At 38.8% G+C, this 20,309-nt stretch overlaps 1 protein-coding gene across 2 annotated transcripts in view; it reads right to left on the minus strand.

Annotated features, from left to right (window-relative positions):
- The window catches only part of LOC144033497 (neprilysin-like), a 40,879-nt gene extending 21,016 nt beyond the window's left edge, over window positions 1–19,863 (minus strand). For both annotated transcript variants that reach the window (XR_013287995.1, XM_077541652.1), the window contains exons 1-4: window positions 19,505–19,863; window positions 10,395–10,571; window positions 8,662–8,697; window positions 6,888–7,049 (exon numbers count right to left, since the gene is read on the minus strand). Coding sequence is in view for 1 of the 2 variants with exons in the window: in XM_077541652.1 (XP_077397778.1) it covers window positions 6,888–7,049; window positions 8,662–8,697; window positions 10,395–10,571; window positions 19,505–19,547 (418 nt within the window). In the remaining variant the exon portion in view is untranslated. The remainder of the gene's footprint in view (window positions 1–6,887; window positions 7,050–8,661; window positions 8,698–10,394; window positions 10,572–19,504) is intronic.
- Between the last annotated feature and the right edge of the window lie 446 nt (window positions 19,864–20,309).

Consider the following 20,309-nt stretch of genomic DNA (forward strand, 5'->3'; position numbering starts at 1 on the left):
CCCCGCGCTGAGAGGTTAACAGTCACGCCGCCTCCAGCCTCAATCATTACCGACATTTTAACATTCGGGGGGAGAACAATGCGAGGCATTTACAAGCAAAGCGCTTTTCTATGGTGCAGCTTTTGAACTGTCCAGGTGTTTTTCCAAGCGGCAAGGTGACGGCGACGGTTCACAGGCAGACGTCAGCAGATAAATACAGACTCGCTATATGGTAAAGATAAAACAATTAATTTTGGATTTTTTAAGGGTCAGAGTACATACAAATGTGTACATTGCATTTTTAACACTTACACTAATAGTGTTTTATGATTAAATTGTTAATTAATTTACAAGCTCCCAAAGTACTGTAAAATCTTGTGACTGCACTCATTTTGCAAAAATAAATAAATAAATAAATAAATAAATAAATAAATAAATAAATAAATAAATAAAAATACAGTAATAGTTATTTATTCTACAATAAGGTCTATACATAAAATACAAATTATTAATAAAATATTTGTAAATTTATCCACATTTTCAACCATAAATTTATGCCCACTGTTTAAACTACTTTGACCTCTTATAGCTATTGATATTACAATTAAGTTTGCTCATTTGTGTTTATTAGTTAAACAAACTCATTTATACATAATGCATAAATCATAAATAAACATTTAACTAGCCGTTCCACAAATTAGCAGGCACATTATTTGGCAAGCTCCGTAATAATGATCTATTTACAATAAAGCTTGCGTATAATGTGCTTTAAATGTCTGAATTATTAATCATGATGTTATAATCTATTCATAAATTATTCCTAAACCTTCATAAATAAGATATGCAGGCTCAAGGCTAGTTAGCAATTCTACAATAAGGGTGTGATAATCAAATTTTATTGTTAAAAAATAACGTTTTAAACTTTGACTCATTCATAAAATATTTTGTTTTGAAGTTTTAATACTTTATGTAGTTTTGTATTTGGCTGAATTGAACTATTTTGACGCTGTATGGTTACTACATATTCTAAATTTTGCGTATTTCTATTATTTATCCATTCATCCATCCATCCATTTTCTTGACCGCTTATTCCTCACAAGGGTCGCGGAGGGTGCTGGCGCCTATCCCAGCTGGCTCGGGGCAGTAGGCAGGGGACACCCTGGACTGGTTGCCAGCCAATTGCAGGGCTCTATTATTAATATTTATTTATTATAATTTTATAAAGGTAAATCTAGTCACACTTGAAATTTTTAATTATATCAACACGTAATGGTTATCGTACTCTACAATAAGAGCACACTAATCATGGGTTAATTGTTTCTAATAATGAACTGTAATAATTAAGTTATAAAGCATTTATAACGCAACAACAGTTTGTGTGTGACACTATACAGTTATCTATTCTGTCAAATGTCAACAACATCACAATTTAATAACAAGCGACAACCATTCATAACCAGCAAACGAGCAAGGAAGGCAGTGGCGCAAAATGGGCTCACAATTTGGCAAGCAAACGGGGGTCACGCTCACAAATCTCACAAAAACTTATCAACAGTGAGTTTTCAAAACCGACGTTCATCAGGGAATCCGGTATTTGTTGATGGACGTGGTCGACTTTGACTCGAAAACATCATCTTTGCCAACTTCCACACGGGTAAAAGTAAACACGAACATGTGTGTGTATAGATCGTGTCTGCCGAGGCCGACAGCGTGACGGAACGATGCTTGTGATGTGGCTTGGAGCTGCTGATGTATGGGAGAAATAGAATACATTTCAAGGGGGTCTTCTGGGGTTTTCTCCCCCTCCCTCCGGTTTCATTTCTCCGCAGGCTAACAGCAATTATGAAAAACAGGCAAAATGACGCCAATTTAAGACGGGCCACGTGGCTTCACCGCGCGAGCAAGATTACTCGAACGAGGCCGGCGTTGAACAATGTTTACTTGTGCTTATCCGCCTCCTTGCCCGTGTGATTTTATGCGTGTTAACTGAAGGCAGCCATGCGGAGAAGAGCAACAGATTATCCTTGTTTGTTCTGAAAACAAAATGCTTAAACGAGTTGATGTGCACCATTTGTACATATTTACTACGCTAAACAGACTGGCCCGTTGAGCCGTTACATCTCATCCCGCGGCAAATTAGTGACGGGGAGCAGAAGCCGCAATTTCATTTGAGCACTTTAGTCATGACTCTTTACAATTCATCAATATGTTGTTTTTTTTGGCCACTAAAAGTGCCCACTGATGAAAGCACGGAAGCATTCAAATTGTCTGCATTAATATCCTTAGACTCCATATGAATGTTATATTGAACTGCGGAACCGAAGCGCTGACTTAGTTTTTATTGTTCAAAATAACATTTTGTGCCGTGACCACAGTCAGAATTCAAAACATTTGTATCGCATATCATCCTTCCCCTCTGAAATGAATGGAAATACCATTCAAACGGAACCAGCCTCCCAAAACAAACATCAAAAATGTTTGTAATGTCTGTTTTAACGCACATTTTAGTGTTCTTATAACATTGAAAATGTTTGAAAAAAAACACAGTAATGACATAATTAAACAGAACATCATGAATAACACGCATTTTTTGCTTAATTTCAATAGATATTGCGCTGCTCCTTCTTAGCCGTCCTTCGCAGAGGATAAAGAATATGTGCCTGTGAGTACAGTAGACACCAAAGCTTTCGCGGGGGTGATCCACAAAGAATGGAAATCCGCAAATAACTGACGGCCATTATGATTGCAATGAAATAAATAAATTTTACCCCCATAAAATTTAATTTTCCATGAAAAATGTAGGTCAAACATTTTTTTTAAGAAAATGTTTAAGAAATATTGAAAAGAAATCTGTAAAAAGGTGACAAAAATAAATACCCCCATAAAATTTCATTCTCCATGAATATTAGAGGTCAAATATAAAAAAAAAAAAAAAAAAAATGTTGAAAAATATTGAAAAATAATTTGTGAATACGTGAGCCCGCAAGTGCCAGGGGAAAAAAAAATTATCCACATAAAATTTATTTTTCCATGAAGATGGAGGTCAAATGTTTAAAAAAAAAAAAAATAAAATAAAATGTTGAAAAAATAAAAAATACAAAAATACAAAAATGTTGACAATATTGAAAAATAATCTGTGAATAGGTGAGTCCACATTTGCCGAACCGCAAATATGCAGCGGTCCTGACTGATCAATCAATAGCTAAAGATAGATAAAATAGCGCACAACTGTAGGCACAAAAAAACTATCAATTTTTGCCGCTTTGTTGTGATTGGAAATCTTTTCAGTAATATTTTCACATTCATAATTGCCCTACAACAAGTATAAAAGGTTGTACATTCCGTTCTTTCATTATTAGTGCCCATGTATTGTCACTTGACATCTTCAGAGTCGTATTTTACTGGAATAACCAATTCTTTATAAGTTCCACTGAACTGTTCATTCCGAAATAGAGTGACTTTCATCTGCTGAAGACATTAACCCACCCGTATTCCACACACCCGCATTCTAATACTACCAGGGAGAATTTTAGTACGGATGTTTATGCTTAGATGTAATCATCCAATCTGTGAAATTCCGCACACGTTTGTGTTTTTGAAAATCTGTCTCCCTCAAGGCTGTCCAGATTGCATCGATAAAGTGCAACGAGACACGCTTTGCCTTTTCCTTCCACCTTAAGCAGGGAATAAACTGTATAATTCCACAAGTCAACTGAGTCTTAATTACAAGCCCTATCGTACTAGTTTAGTGCCTGCGACTGACATCAAATAAATGTTTGCTGTTCTAGTGGGCTTTTCCTGACCATTTCTTTTGTTTCCTACTAGAAATCGGAAGGTTTGGTGGAAACACTGACTGTCCATATTTCTTTCAATATTGTCTATGGCCCTAGTTTCAGCGGAAGAAAAACAGCCCCAAGCATGATGCAGACACCATGTTTGTTTCACAGGTTGGTGATGTGCACGGTCATGTTTTCTCCAAAACATACCTTTTGGAACTACAGTTAAAAAGTTCAACATTAGTTTCAACATCTCCCAGAAACATTGGAAAATATGTGATGCTTTGCAAATGCTAATGCTAACAACAACACTAATCACAGACGGCACACTTAATCGTTTGTCTTGAGATTTCAGACACGCTAGAAATTCATCCAAACATCGAAAACTTGATTGGAAGCTGGCAATCGCTCCTAATCCTTTCATCAATATGAATGGAAAATTGAAAGAATGCGTTCCGTGGAATTAAGTGGAATTAAGTCACATGTGCAAGTTGAAAGTAGTCTCAAATCTTAACAGTGTCGCTTAGTCCCATTTACTGTGGAAAAAAATAAAATAAAATCAATCAAGTCGAGTCAATTCTGCCAGACTGGCCACATTAAATATGGAGGTTGCACTAACATAGCGCCGCAACACGTCATCCTTCTCAACACAGTGTCGACAAACGTATTATACATATCTATGCTATGCTAACACACCTTCACAGTTGGTGTTTTTTAACGGTATACTTTTTAGTCTCTGTATTGTCCATCCCTTTGTGATATTCTCAGTTAAACGCAACTGACATGAAGTTGAGCTAATGTTTGACCCTCTGTCGGTTAGCTAAACAGTCAAGCTAACCTAGCATACCTGCCTCGGTAGGTTTTCATAGTGACAGATGCTGTTAGATGTTGTAGTTGCTTTGTCACCTATCATTGACATGTAAACCTTGTCCGCTGTCATCGTCTTTTCCTGATTTTATCAACAACATAAGTCTAGAATCCAATTGTAAACATCTTTGAAGCTCCCACTGTGAAACTCGCTTAATTGGGTGGCCATTTGTGGCGTGTGTCACACAAAAAATAATAACCATTCTGTCCAAAAAAGAAGTAAAAGGAAAAAAAAAAATCTGATTTTTCAAATGTACACAGGATAACTTCAAAAAGTCAAGTTGAGTCTTAGCCAAGCAAAGCGCAGGTCTGAAATTTGGACACCCGAGTCATGTGACTCAATCCTCCCACCAGGCAATGTTTTACCTCTTAAGTGTAACATTAAGCTAGCCACAGTTGGAAAAAAATTTGAAGCGCAATTGATGCTGAGTGATGGCTGTGGTGATGAAGCTAACGACATTTCAGCTGTCTGTCATTCATAGTGCTAATGCTAAAAACAACACTAACCACAAAGTAACACGTTTAATGATGTGTGTCTTGAAATTTCAGTCAACTCTGAAATTCAAGCCATCACCATATGCCTGCCAACTGCTACTTGTCCACTCATTAATACAAATGGAAATAGATGCTGTAATTAAATCTCAAGACAAGCATCATCATAAAACTGTTAACTATACCAAAAAAAAAAGGCCATTAGCTGTACTGTATTTCGTACCCAGACTTTTTGATAACAAGTGACAATCCGCCACCCTGAGGATTCAGAAAGCTAACCCTAACAACAATGCTAACCACACTTTTGTTGATTATGTGTGTTTCGACTCGAATCCAAATTTCAGAGCGGCCAAAAATGAATCGGATTGGCAGTGTACTTTCAGCTTCAGGGGGGGGAGGGGACAAAAAGTTAGTCCTCCAGGCGGTCGGCTCCACACCGGCTAGAAATTGACAGCAGTGACCTCGATGGCGCCGGAACGAGCCTCTCACTTACTAGCGTCGCACGTCATATAAGGTGAGGAAGAATGTAACACGAGCCCGTTTGTATCCGCTGGCCCTGCAAAAGAAACGCATGCAGCCCTCCGAGCTCACTCAGACGATCGGCCAAACTCGCCCGGCATTTGTGACAGCTACGGAGTTTCACGTCCCGAATTAACGTCTGCTTCAGTTACAGGAATGAGCGGACACCTCGTCTTCTTTTCCATATTTATGTTTGAGCGGCGTGCGTGACTTAGCTTGGGAGGTTTGACATTTTGAAACCGGCAGCAGACCGTGTTGGATCTCGTTGGGTTTACACTTGCGGGTCCAAGTGCCAGATTCGGATTTTACAGCTACTGTACATTAGATTTTCTATTAGCGTGTAAATTTCAAGCGGCAAATCTGGGGATATTTTCCACTTTCGGGTACAATTGCAGCATTAACCTTAACACTACGCACTATTGAGTATTTACAGATCATATAGTTTATTAGCATTTAGTTTTTCATGACCCAAATACTGGAAAAAGTATAAGTTGGCTACTGTGGCTTTTCACTCATTTAATATCGTCAATGAAAACTAACTTTTAACTTTTAATTCTGTTTCTATTTTTAGGAGGGGATGTAATTTTGACTATAAATTTTTTTTCTGTTTTTATTTTCACATTTATTTATTTAGTCATTTATTTATTTTGAATTTTGGCAGTTTTGGTCCTCCATAGTTAGGCAGAGCTTATAGGAATGACAAACTATGGATTGATGGCTTTGTTCCTTGATTGGTAGGGAATTAAAAAAATAAAAATAAACACTATAATGTCCAACTGTGTAACTGATCCACAGTACATACAGTATACACGACATTCATTTCACAGGAGAATCTTGGCTTGGTATTAATGTATAATAAACATTGAAGTAGGAATGTGTTTCTCTGATCAACAATAAATAAAGTGAAATGAATGGACAAATTCAACAGAATGCGCTTGATGTCACGTCTGCCTGACGAGTCTGAGGTTCTGGGTTCGAAACTTGGTTTGTATGTTTTTTGCATGCTCGGTCCATCGAAAACTGGAAATCATCCGTAGGTTTGAATTCCCATCGAGCAAAATCAGCTACGATGGGCTCCGAGCTAACGCTAATGAGGACAAGCACGACAGAAAATCAACAAATGGATAATCAATAAATAAATATTGTTTTTCTCTGTTGGCCATTAATTAAGAAGAACTGACTCCACCATCATTTGTATGCTGGCCATTTATGAGTGCGTGCGTGCGTGCGTTTGCGCATGTTACAGACGCTGACCTTTGAGAACGACCGCCAGTTCATCTTGCAGGATGCCGAAGGTGCTGTACCGCGAGCTGGTCTCTGGGATAATGTTCTTCCTGAGCCAGCCGCCGCAGGCGTATTGGTAGAAGTTGTCGCAAGGATCCACGCCGGCGTCCATGTTGTCGATCAGGCGAGCCGCTGCGCGAGAAAAAAAGAGAACGCGTATGAATTAGTCAGTCAGTCATGAAAAAAATCATCATAAAAATCACAAAGACTCGACTTGAGTTTGTATTCATTAGACTCAACCTGACTTGAACCAGGGGCGGAGTTACAATTAGGTCAACACGGGCCCCGAGGTCTCATAAAAAAAATGATTTCTAAAGACATTTTCTTTGATTGAAGTCATTCTAATTGTCATAATCTCCATTCATGTGCTTAAAAACATCAAAATGCTCATCTGTCACGATCTTTCCATCTTCTTCTAACACATGTGCAAGCTTTTCTCTGAATTTTCTATTCTTCTTATTTCTAGCTCCTGGTTGCAAAACAGTCCTTCCAGTAATAATAATCGTAATAGTAATAGTCAACATCAAATCGAGTTTCCTTTTCAAGCCTGATATCGATTCATAAAATCATGAATCGATTATTTTAACTATCTATTCCTATAAATTCATAAGAAAGTAGAATTTTAAAGGCCAATTTTTTTTTTTTTGTATCTTACTGTTATTTTTATTTTTTTTAATTTATTGTTCACGTGAATTTAAAACTATTAAGGCACTAAAACTAGATGAATAAAATTACGTTTTCTTGGACTAACATAAAAACTTACATGCTAGATTTACTGCGATTGGCTGGCAACCAGTTCAGCGTGTACCCCGCTTACTGCCCGAAGCCAGCTGGGATAGGATCCAGCACCCCCGCGACCCTTGTGAGCAGCAAGCGGTTCAGAAAATGGATGGATGGATGCTAGATTTATAATCGACTAAAAATTGACTAAATAAAAATGGAATGAGGTTTAACTAAGTGTCATAAAAACTATAATAAGCGTGACTGAAACTGTACTAAAACTAAGACTACATTTAAATATTGCAGACAAAATTAACACGAGCTTCAATTATGAAGTCTTTTCTAAACCAGATTTATGTGGATCATCCCAAAATGTGCTCACACTGCGGAGTAAGCATTCCGCTGCCAATCAACATGAGGCACTAGTGCTAAATAAACACCATTCAGCCGAGCAAATATACACTAGATTTGTTTTCTTGTCTCGAACCAGTCAAGCTTTTTGCCTCTTTTTCTTTGTTTATTGTGCAAAAATAAAATACAATAAAAACAAGCAGGATGTTGGCAGGAAGCAGACAAGAGGAAGGAATGATCCTCCTCCTCATCACAGCCACCGCCCGATATTTGTCTTTAGGGTTGGACAAGAAGGTTCGCTGATGTGGACCACCGGCCGGCCCTTTCGCTTTATCGCCTGGCACACAAACGCAACGTTTTCACGCTCTGCTGCTATACTGAATTACGTACATATACACCAAGTCCCCTTGAAAACAAACGAGACAAATACACTCATAAAATACACACACGTGGTGAAAATCTTTTTGTTGTTGGCTTGTTTGGATGTGGATTTTTTTTTTTTTTTTTTTTTGCTGGGAGATCCTCCTTGACAGGAGCATCCGTTAAACTTGCTGAAATAGCAGCAGCAGCCGATGTCAATATTTTTGTCAACATCCAATTGTTGATTTCACACGAGAAGACGTCTGCGATGTGTTTTTGGAGGAACGAGGCCGAAGGAAGACAAAGTGCTTACCCGAGCGAGTGCAGTCAGCTGTAGTGCAGATTTCCACTATACGGGGGGGAAACACAGAACAAATCATGTTGAAACATTTTGCTGTCACGACGTCAAAATATGCGACCCGCACAAAAGTGTCTTTTCACACCCTGTCATGACCTCGGAACATGTGCGCACTCAAAAAGACGTCTTGGGTGCAAAGATGATGTGCTTGACAGTATTTGGACCCACACTTGGAAATACAGTCAACATTTCAGTCCGTGGCAATCATTGAACTATTTTGACCTTTTTCATTTCTAATAAGAAAAATTCTCTGTATAATTAATTATGTTTTTAAAAAATACATTTAATTTTAGGGAAGGATTGCGAGTACAGATACCAGATATCGATATCGGCCCGGTCAGTACTCGCAACAGTAGGCGATGCCAATATCAGCCGCCCTCTTGTGGTCGTTTTGCAATCAGAAACTAGAAATTACAAAAATAGAAAATTGCCTCTAATTTTATGCAATTTTAAGGAAAATTTAATCTTAGGACATAAAGCTATATCTTTAAAATTATCTGCCATTGTTTTTTGAGGGAAATTTTATGTATCCAAAGTACAAGTGGTATAGGTTCTTGGTATCGGTATCGGTTTACTACTCAAGAGTTGAGTACTCGTATCTACTAATATCGAAAATCTGAAAATAAGTGATAATGAGCATCCCTAATTTTAGATATTCTTTTTCTGGATTTTCATGTGCATTTATTCATTTTATATTTATTTTAATGTACTAAAATGTACTATTTTTTTATAGCTTTGTAATGGATTACAAAACAAATGTAAACAATTTTAATACTTCATATTAAGAAATTCAATTTTGTTCATTATTAGTATGGATTTTCTTAATGCATGTATTATGTTATTTAATTCCCATTTTATTTCCCAGTAAATAGTCAATTAGGAGTAAACAGGATTAATTTCTAAATTGTTAATTATTATTATTATTATTATTATTATTATTATTATTATTAATTTTGCATAGATAGATAGATAGATAGATAGAGATAATATTGTATGCATTTTTTTCGCATTTGAATTGATACCATGAATTGTTCCATCGCTAGCCTTTTTGGTTTTCTTTTCAGCCACTGTTTTAACACCACTTTAGGAACTATAGATGCCATTAATTATAGCAGCAGCATTTTTTGGGTTTTTAACTCTTAATTTCACCAACATAATAAATTTCGCCTAAAGTCAACTGGGATAGGCACACCATGAAAAGGAGCACTTTTATGAGTAAAAAGTTAACTGTATGAAGTCTTACATTGTCAAATAAAAGGCCTCATTACACAATACAATATATCTTGAGGCCAAGTGTTTCTTTAAAAAAAAAAAAAAAAAGTGACAAATGGGTCTGCACTGACCTGAAGCAGTTTCTATTGCTGTGCTCTCGTGAAGAAAGGCCACTGAGACTTAGTAATTCAAAGTCAAGTCGGACATAATTAAGACTTTTGCACAGGGAATTCCTGCGTTCTGCATCAGTGCTAAAACTTTTGTTCTGTGTTTTTACAGCGGCCTCTGCTCGGCAGAACGTGTCGCTGCTCTTAAACGCGCTCCTTCAAGCATCATGTAAAGTTAAGGTCCGGTAGTTTGGAGTGAGGCCCGCTGAGAAATGCTCTGAAAAAAAAAAAGCTCGCCTCACCACCCCTGATGTTTCCTAATGTGAGCCTAGCAGAGGGTGTCGAGGTTCGTCGTGGGGGGGGGCTCACCAGTCTGCTGAGTGGCAAAGAGGATGACGAGGGCCACAACGACGATGAAGAGCAAGGAAACAACTGCGATGAGGGCGACCTCCAGGGAGGTCCAGCGAGGTTTTTTGGCCGACTTGGGCACGTTGTTGTCGGTCATGGTCGGTACTTCGCCTTCTGCTGCCAGCTGTATGGAATCACCTGAAAAGCACACACACACAACAACTGACTTGCACAAATGGACGGACGTACAGACAGACTGAACTAGTGACTTCCCCACCAACCCAACGACAGACAGGAAAAAAAGGAACAGCCACCAAGTGACCCAGCACCCAACAACTAACCAACTAACTATAAGAGCCGCCAACCAAACCTACTGATAACCATCAACTGACCAATCACTGACAATCAATCAACCAACTGATGCGATTTTCATTCAAGTTAGTCCATAGATATTTTAGTAGACAGTATTATTTTACCCATATTTGGGAGCAAGCTAGCTAGCCTGATAATTACCTACTGATCAATTTTAGTTTTCATTTACAATAACAGATGATGTTACAATGTTATTTAAACTTGAGTTGAGTTTATTGACAAGTTAGTAGTAGCTAGCTGCTGCCTATGCTATTGATATACTGTAGGCTACTGTATAGCTTGGCAGACATGTTTCTTATTCAATGTATTAAACAGAACCCTAATTTCTTGCTATATTTTGCGGCATATGCTGTTTTAATTAAAAACACAGTTTGTTTGTACGTTAGTCGCCTTGCTAGCTAGCTAGCTAGTTAGATAAATATCTCTAGCTATAGATATGTATCTCTAGATATATCTATAGATATTTATTTATCTAGCTAGCTAGCTAGCTAGCTAGATAAATAAATATCTAGCTAGCTAGCTAGCTAGATAATATCTATAGCTCTATCGATATTTATTAGTAGATATAGCTGTATATATTTATTATCTAGTTAGCTAATAAATGGCTATTAAGCTAGCTTAAAGCTATCAAGCTCAAGATAGATTGGACATTTTGACAAACAAGCATTTTCTCCTCATTTGGGTATACAGTACTTGTCAGTGTGCATCCTTTTGAACAGGCTTTGAGACAAAAAAAAAATCTTTAAAAGTTGGCACAGTTCAACTTCTTGGCCACAGATGGCAGAAAGAACGAAGAAAGTGGTGGAAAAACAACAGATAGATACTGAAGACAGTTTCCTCCTGCCGCTCACTAAACAGCTTTGTTTTCCTCTCTGGGGCCAAAGTGAGAACTTTGCAAAGTTCATGTAACAAGCAAGAAAGCATCTCTGAAGGCAATTAATCTGTAATCCCCCAGCACGCACTCACGCAATTGCTGCTCGCTCGCTCTCACACACACAGGCCTCAAAGCCATGGTGTTTTTCTCCTTCTCCCTCTCTCACATAATTTTTTTTTATTTATTTTTTTTTTATAAGCTGGTGTCATGAGGAGCCCGCGCACACGGTGGGTCTTTCCATGTGTTGGCTGAGATGAGAGCTGCACACAACCGGAGGACAAAAGCCTCCTGGCTTCCTTTGAACCAATAGAAAGACGTTCACAGATACGCACACACGCATTCACTATGTTCATAATCCCATGCATTTAAAATAATATTTCATTTAAATGAGGGACTACACTACGGATCAACGCCTGCTTAAACCTGGTTGGGCTGGCCGGATATTAGGGGTGTGCCAAAGAAAAAATCGCTTCTCATAAGAATGATTCTCATTTAGTACAATTCAGAATCGATTTTAAATGTCCTAAAAACGATTTTATTTAAATTATTTGATACTGTCTTGGCCTTCTTTGTGTACTGGGGAAACGCTGTTCATGTTGTACCCGATTTGGCCACTTAGTGGCAGTGTGGTTCCATGCGTTCTGATGCACAGTTAAGTTGTAGCCACATTAGAGAGTAGAAGGAAAAAGTCATGATCAAGTTATGCCAATAAAAGTTGATTTTTTTAAAAAAAAAATTGCAGCGTAGGAAGAGCATATGCCGGTGAATAATGTTTAGATGCTTCTCTGTTTATATTCTGTAGCGTTTTTTATGAATAGTTGATCTTTTGAGGGATAAAAGTGTGACGAGTAGCGCCAATTAGCATTAGCGAATTAGACTGGAGTAGATCATGACAATTATTTGCTCATCTATAGAATGAAGCAGAAATCACTGTCAATCAAATCATTTTGAATCGAAAATCGATTCTGAATCGAACCGCAGGCCCAAAAATCGGAATCGAATCGTGAGACAGTCAAAGATTCCCACCCCAACCGGATATGTCCCACAGATCGGAGGTTGCCCACTCCTGGCATCAAGCCACCGAGATTCATTTCCCACTTGAGGATGCGACCCTTCACTCCGCACACACCCGAGCGCGAGCGGAGGCTTTTCACTCAGCGCCTGTCGTTCCGTTTCGGAGGCGCTCGTGTTGAATAAAAGAAAGACAAACATGGAAATGAATTCAAACATCCTGTGCAATCTGCCCCGCCGACGACGAGGAGGTGGAGGAGGTCAGATGCTTTTTGACTTGATTTTCTCGTCTGGAGGCAAAACACACAACAGTGACAGCCTCGGCGGCGCGTTGTTCCTCCTCTCCATCCTGATTCATTGCGTGCCAAGAAATGAAATGCAGATGCAATGAAGTTTATACAAACAGACGAGTGAAGAGCAGGCGAGGGAATGTGCGGAAAGAAAGACACGAATGGAGGAGGTGTACGAACCAAGTGGGACGCTGATAGGCACTAAATCACGTTTAAAGGCAGCTGGCTGCCTCACGCTGAGCTGAGGCATGTACGCTATGGGTCTGAGGAGCCAATCGGAGCAGGTCGCTCATTCGCCATCGCCTCGCTCGCAAATAGAAATTGTATACATTGGAACCTCCAAAGCAGAATGCAATCTAATCAACTGAGAAGCCTGTAGAATTCTAATTTCAAAAAAATATTTTTTCCCCCTATACTAACCGTATTTATCATAAGACGTTATAGACATTTACATTTTAAATTGGAAGTCAACCAAAAAATACAAATAAAATCTTGACAATATGTTCTATGCAGCCCCACTTGTCTAAATATTGTGTTAATATTGTGTTAATTTAATATGAGTTAAGCAGCAAAATCCAGGAGTTTTTATCCATCTCAAGGGGCGGCCATTTTGCCACTTGCTGTCGACTGAAGATGACATCACAGTTGCTCAGGTCTCAGGGAACAACCAATCATAACTCAACTTTGGAAAACAGGTGAGCTGTGAATGGTCGTTGGCCATATCGCCCAGCCCTAGTTTGTTGCCATTTTGGTTGTGTGAGCTGCATTCAGGTTACACTTTGTAAATAAAGGAGGAGTATGTACATATTTTTTTTTCTGTACATTATGAAACACATTACTAGGAGTGAACATTGATATTGGAATGTTTCCATTAACTCATTTACTCCCAATAACATATAAATACGTTTTTTTTAATGTTCTAAGTGTCCCAAAGACGTATTTATACATTTTTGTTTTGTTTGTTTTTTTTATGCTAGAGCATACAGTAGGCTTTGATGCAGCCTCTCAACTGCAAAGAACGGTTGCAGAAATGGTAGTTATTATACAAACGGCCAGCAGATGGCAGCAGAGCAAAAGAGATCAACCAGGGCCATGTAGAAAAAAAAAGCTCAATTACTCACAATTTTAAATAGATTTGTGAAAACTGATGAAACTTAGCTCTCTTCTAATGCTAATTGCTGCAAAACGGAAACAGATAGAAACATGCTTTTTTTTCCTGATGAAAGAAGAGACTTTAATCTTTCTTTTTGTGGGTTCCATGTTTTTATAGCAATAGAACACAATATTCTGTGGGCCTTGCAAAATCAGTCAAAATCCAGTAAAACAGCCGGGAGCGAACGGGATTGCTTCTGTGAAAATGGCTGGGAGTGAATCAGTTAACACACACCATACAAATAACAGTTGTGATCTCGTTTGAACTTGAGATTATTCTATTCATGCATAACTGGAAGAGAAATTAAGTTTACTTTCAAACCTTCATGTACAATCTCAAATTCAACTCAGTTAAAACCGTTACAAAGACACAGGGTAGCAAATGTAATTAACCAGGCTTTGCAACACCGCGCCAGAAAGAGAGTGAGAAAACGGCCATGCTGGTCTTTGTAGCCTACTAAGCCACGATCAGGTCAAGTTAATCACGTTAACGAGGCACGGTGGGTGAAAACAACCAATCAATGAGGAGGAGAGCATAACAAGTGAGTCCACCGAGAACTGAACGGCAAACTTTACGGCAACGGATGTTTTATCACACCGATGGTTTTATTTGAGGAGACCCCAAAGTTTCCACGCTCCCCCGTCTCTCTTTTCTACGGCCGTCTCTCCCGAAATATCCAAAACATAATCACTCCTCGTGTCTCTTGGGACCTCGGCAACTCCTTCAAAATTAAAGCCATCATTCACCAGGACACGTGAAAAACACCCGCACAACCCCCTACAAACACACACACAACACAGTCAGAGACTTTTACAGGCCACATCCATGCGAGTCATGAACATGTCGTACGCTTAATTGAGGTGTTCTAATAAGCACAGGAATGTGCCCTAGTTTAACTTCAAATAACACGTTCCTACGTGGGACATGTGGCCGGTAGCTGCTGCTGACTAATATGGATCACGACCGCTAACCAACTGTAATGAGAACATTTCGGGAGGTTTGGTCACGCGATGTTTGTCGCATTAGCAGAGTCAAATATGTACAGTAAAACCCCAAGAAAGCTTGTGGTGCCATTTTGAGTCAAGTTTACTGGAGGGACGCCAGAAAGTGGCGAGTTTGTGGATGTGTGGCCAAGAATGTGGCTTGTGACCAAAAGGGGTGACCGCAGGTTCAAGTACCCGAAAGAGCTCTCCGACGGATGGCTCCTCCCATTTACAACTGAGGTGAGCAAGACACTTTAAAGTTCCCCGTAGTGAAAATAAATGTTGTCCAAAGTTGACACCGCACAGAGAAGAGCTTGTTAACAACCAAACAATTAAACTTTTATAAAAATATTATTTTTTATGCAGTTACTTTTTTTGTGTGTGATATGGGTATTTTTGCAGTATAAAATCTAACATTTCAGATTTTCTGTAAAATAATAATAATAATAATAATAACAATTAAAAAAATAAAATAAAATAATAATAATAATAATAATAATAATAATTGATAAATTTAAGTGGTAAAGAACTTAAAATATAAAATCTTAATTAAAAAAAAAAAAAAGAAAAGCCATCGCAGTCGCTCAGGTCTCAGATAACAAGTACAACCAATCACAGCTCAGCTTCAGAAAACAGCTGAGCGGTGATTGGTTGTTACTTGAGCCCTGAGCAACTGTGATGTCATCTTCAGTCGACAGCAAGTGGCAAAATGGCCGCACCCTTGAGATGGATTAAAAATGTCTGGATTTGACTTAATAATTCCTAATCCTCAAATGTAATATTAATCAGAATGTCATGTTTGGACTAGTGAGGTCACATATATAACACATTAGTGTCAAAAAATATTTAAGGTTGACTTAATGTAGAACCCACTGCCCCCATTTTACCCCAACACTTTTAAACTTACACACCTCCATGAGGGCACGGTAACATTCATTTTGTGGGGGAAATATTATCGAAATGTGAGTAGCACAAAAACATTTTTTGGGAAGTCTGCAGTATATTGTAAATGTCAGAGATACCCGCCGACCAATTCTACAAGTAATTTCCACAAGCCCCATAAAACTTTAAAAAGTCCTTGCACCGCTGGACAGAATATCTCCGTTGAAAAATGGAACTTCACACTAACTTTGACATTTCCACAAAAACTTAAAATAATACAGATGAGAAATATGTAAATGTATAGTTACCACACCAGAACAAATCAGATCTTGCATACCCCTAACAGTGTGCGCCTCACGGTTTGGGAATCTATGCTCAGGGGGAGGCCGAATGCACCGTTTTAATTTGCTTGAGAACAGCAGATCAGCAGTCCCATGAAACCTTTAAGAAATATTTACGGCCCCATGACGCTTTAAACGCGCACGGTCCGGTAAGGACATAGTGATGCTAATTTTGTTCTAAAAAAAAAAAAATCACATTTCTGGGAAAACAACTATGTAACGCATTTAATCTCAGGCACCTCTATGAGTAAACTGCCCACTGCCCCCATCCTACAAGAAATTATTTTTATTTAACTTTTATTTCATCATGCTAGTCCCACTGACTTCAAAGATCTCTTTTCCCAAGAGAACAGCATGTCTGCAGTACAGTGGACCAGGTCGGCCCGTGAATAGGAAAAAAAAACAGGCTGGTGTCTGCGGATTTCACTCTGCTTCAACTATCCTTCCTTCCTCTCTTTAGTTTTTCCTCTGGTCTCTTGAGATATCCCTAATCTGTTGGAATGTCGAGGTTTCTGGGGTTGGTGAACGATTTTGTTTTTGTAACCATGTGGGTGGCAGGTGGTGTCTGGTTGATGCTGGATTTGATTTTGCTTCATCTTTCTCTCCTTTGATCATTCCTCTGGTCTCCTGATCTTCTTCTTCTTCTTCTCTTCTTCTTTTTCTTCTTCTTCTTCTTCTACTTCACAATTTTGGTTAAGGTTCACCCGGTTAAGGTGAGGGGTGTGGGATTTTTTTTTATTAGGTTTTAGGTGAATTAATGAGGACAAATTCACACACACACGCACACGCCCACACACAAATGCGCACACAAAAAAATGACTGCAATGATGATGATTTGTTGAATTGGTAAGACTGCCGAATGAGACTGCTGTCAAAAAATTAAAAATGTACACGTATAATACACATGTATTGAAATGCATTTTGTCACCCATTAAAAAAAAAAAAAAAAATGCTGATAAACATTAAATGTGTATTTTCCATGAAAAACACAGGGGAAATGGGTAAAAACAAAATAACATAAATTATTGGGAAAAAAACTCATTTGCAATTCATGGTTGCCAAACTGTAAGTATGCATGTGTCCAGTGTAGTGCAAAAGTTGGAAAATATCCTCACACCCCCTAAATGCAACCGAAGTTACATACACTTTTACAGAAAAACTGCAAGCCTTTTTCAGGTTTTGAGACTCCTGCATGCAATATACTGTGCTGTATTAATTTCTTTGAACCACAAAAACATGGTGCGATAGTCAAGATTGTCCATTAAGAGAGGAAACTGATGCTAATAATAGCAAGAATGAGACACTTTTAAAGGCTGTTAGCAATGATTATTTGGGGAGAGAAAAACTCCCACTTAAGGAAGAAAAACGACTGAATGTTGCCATTCCACTTTTAATCTCTGCTACCTCCACCAAAGTACACCCTCAATAGTCCATGCTAGGTGTTAAGGGAAAGCCACTGTACCTCAATCTACAAGTAATTTGCACTGGAATGGCAACTCCATAGCCCTATAAAACTTTTACTATACCTTCACACCCGCTAACACTTTCAATCCTGCGCACTCCATGAGGGCGCTGGAATGTTAATTTTATGAGGAAAAAGACACAAGAGGGGAAAATAACGACATAAATGTTGCAGTTACACTTTTAATTTTAGGCCCCACCCATCAAGGCATCGGTGAACCCCAAAGAGTGCGCACACCATTACACTTTATATATATATATATATAAAATCATTGAACATTATTGAGAGGTCATTCCAATTAATTAACTACAAATATGTTGAGTTTGCTTATTTTGCTGCATGGAAAAATGTAATTCTTTCATTAGATCATAAAACATCATTTCTTTAAGTACATGTTAAATATTGCAACTATATTGCGTATCACATGATTTTCCAATATCGTTATTATGGCATTTTTTCTTACTTGGTCTGAGGAAATATTCTAATATTTTGAGATAGGATATTTGAGTTTTCTTAAGATGTAAGCCATAATCAGCAAGATTCAAATAATGAAAAGGCTTGCAATATTTCTGTTGATTTGTAATGAATCCAGAATGTGTGATATTTTTGCTTATTTAATTGCATTACAGAAAATAATGGACTTCATCACAATATTCTAATTTTCAGAGACAGTCCTGTATATATGTATCCATATTAGGGCTGAACGATATTGGAAAATTACAGGGACAGCAGGCAAGCTCCACACAGGAAGGCAGGATTCGAACCCCCAACCTCAGAAGTGAATCCTCCACCACGCCACCCAAATTTCAATTGCTAACATTTCATTCACTTTTCTTCGTGGTGATACGTGGATACGAAGTAGAAATTTCCTTTTTTCTTTTTTTCTTTTTATTTCATTTATTTATTTTACTATTAAACCATGACATTTTAGGGCACTCCGAACAGCACATTTGAACAACGTTGAGAGTTTACAAACAATCTGTGTGTAGGGTGTATTTCTGAATGCACCCACGATGAGTGAATACCAAATACCCAAAAGAATTTTGTAAAACAAATGTCGCCTAAAAAAATAATAATCAACATTTAACTGCATGGTACAACTTAGAAGGAATCTAAATAGCAAGAAACTCCATGAATAAGCAGACAGTAAATGAAGTTACATGGTCACAAATGAAAATAGAGTGACGCCGCAATAACCGAACCGCAAAGTAGCAAGGGAACGTTTTTTTTTCACAACTATTTGATTAAAATTAATGATCCAATCATTTCATACAATAAGAAAAAACGTGTTAAATGCATTGTAATTATCTATGCTAGCTGGTACATGCAAGGATGACATCCGAGAGCAGGCTGCACGTCGCCCACGTGCCACACTTTGCCCACCCAATCAATTCCCACTTTTACAACAGCACCTCTGCCGTCCTATAAAACTTTCAATATGCCCTCGCAGCCTTTGACAGAATTTCCAGTTGAAAAATAGAGCAGCATACGAAATGTGACATTTCCACCAAGCTTCAAATAACAACAAAGATGAAAAGTTTGCGCGCATGCACTGAAATAAAAGCACGATAAAGTGGAGCGCTTCGCTTCAAAACGACTCAGCTGGAGCACACATGCTGACACTCCTGTTGCACGTCGTGAACTCCAGTGGGGCTTTTTTTTTTGTTTGTTTTTTGCATGAATCAACTGGTGCACACGCCGCCTCGGTGCCACGCATTGTGCACGCACGCATACGCAAAACAAGAGAAATCGGCGCAACTTACCGGACGTGTCGGGGAATTTGGCGACGATGCTATAAACTGGCATCCCATCCGCTCGTTAGACATCCATCAAATCCATTCGGGAGGAGGAGGCGCAAAGTGCAGGTCCTCTCGTCTCGGTCTGGAAAGCTCCACCAGGCGCAAAAATCCCGCCTCTCTCGCCTTTTTTTTCCTGTGTTACGCGCACACGCTCACGCACACGCGCGCCCAGGTTCTCCACTCCTGACAAAAGCGTGTCAACATGGAACCGCGTGCAGGAGGGAGGAAGGAGCGCCGCCGAATGCGCGGAAACGGATCCATGCGTGGCATCGGAGCTCTTGCGCATGCGGTGCGAGTGGTCAGGTGTGAGAGGTGCACATGGCGCCGTGCTCCACTTTGAAGCAGCTCGGGGGGGAGCCGGTGAGGCGCTCGACGGCTGGGATATAAAGTACGGCGGCCCAGACGTAGCATGTGCACGGATGAAATACTTTTGCAAACACGGTACAAAAGCAAACCAAAAAAAATGTGAAAAGAAAATTAACAAATTAGTAGGCCAGCATTGTGTCCTCATTGGTTAGCACATCTGACTCACATAACACAAGATTTCTGGGTGTTGTACTATTTTCTTTTACAGGAGTGACAAACTCAGCTCAGGTGCCACATGGAGGAAAATATTTTATTAAGTGCATTAAAAAAATATATAACTTTAAAACAATTTCCACCTAAATAAATAGCGGGGCTCAACTGTAAACATATTGTTGCAAAAAAATAACATAAATGCAAATGGAATGGTGAATTCAATTGAAATAGAAAGGGTGTATGAAAACAA

Source organism: Festucalex cinctus, chromosome 13, assembly GCF_051991245.1.
Source record: "Festucalex cinctus isolate MCC-2025b chromosome 13, RoL_Fcin_1.0, whole genome shotgun sequence".
NCBI lineage: Eukaryota > Metazoa > Chordata > Actinopteri > Syngnathiformes > Syngnathidae > Festucalex > Festucalex cinctus.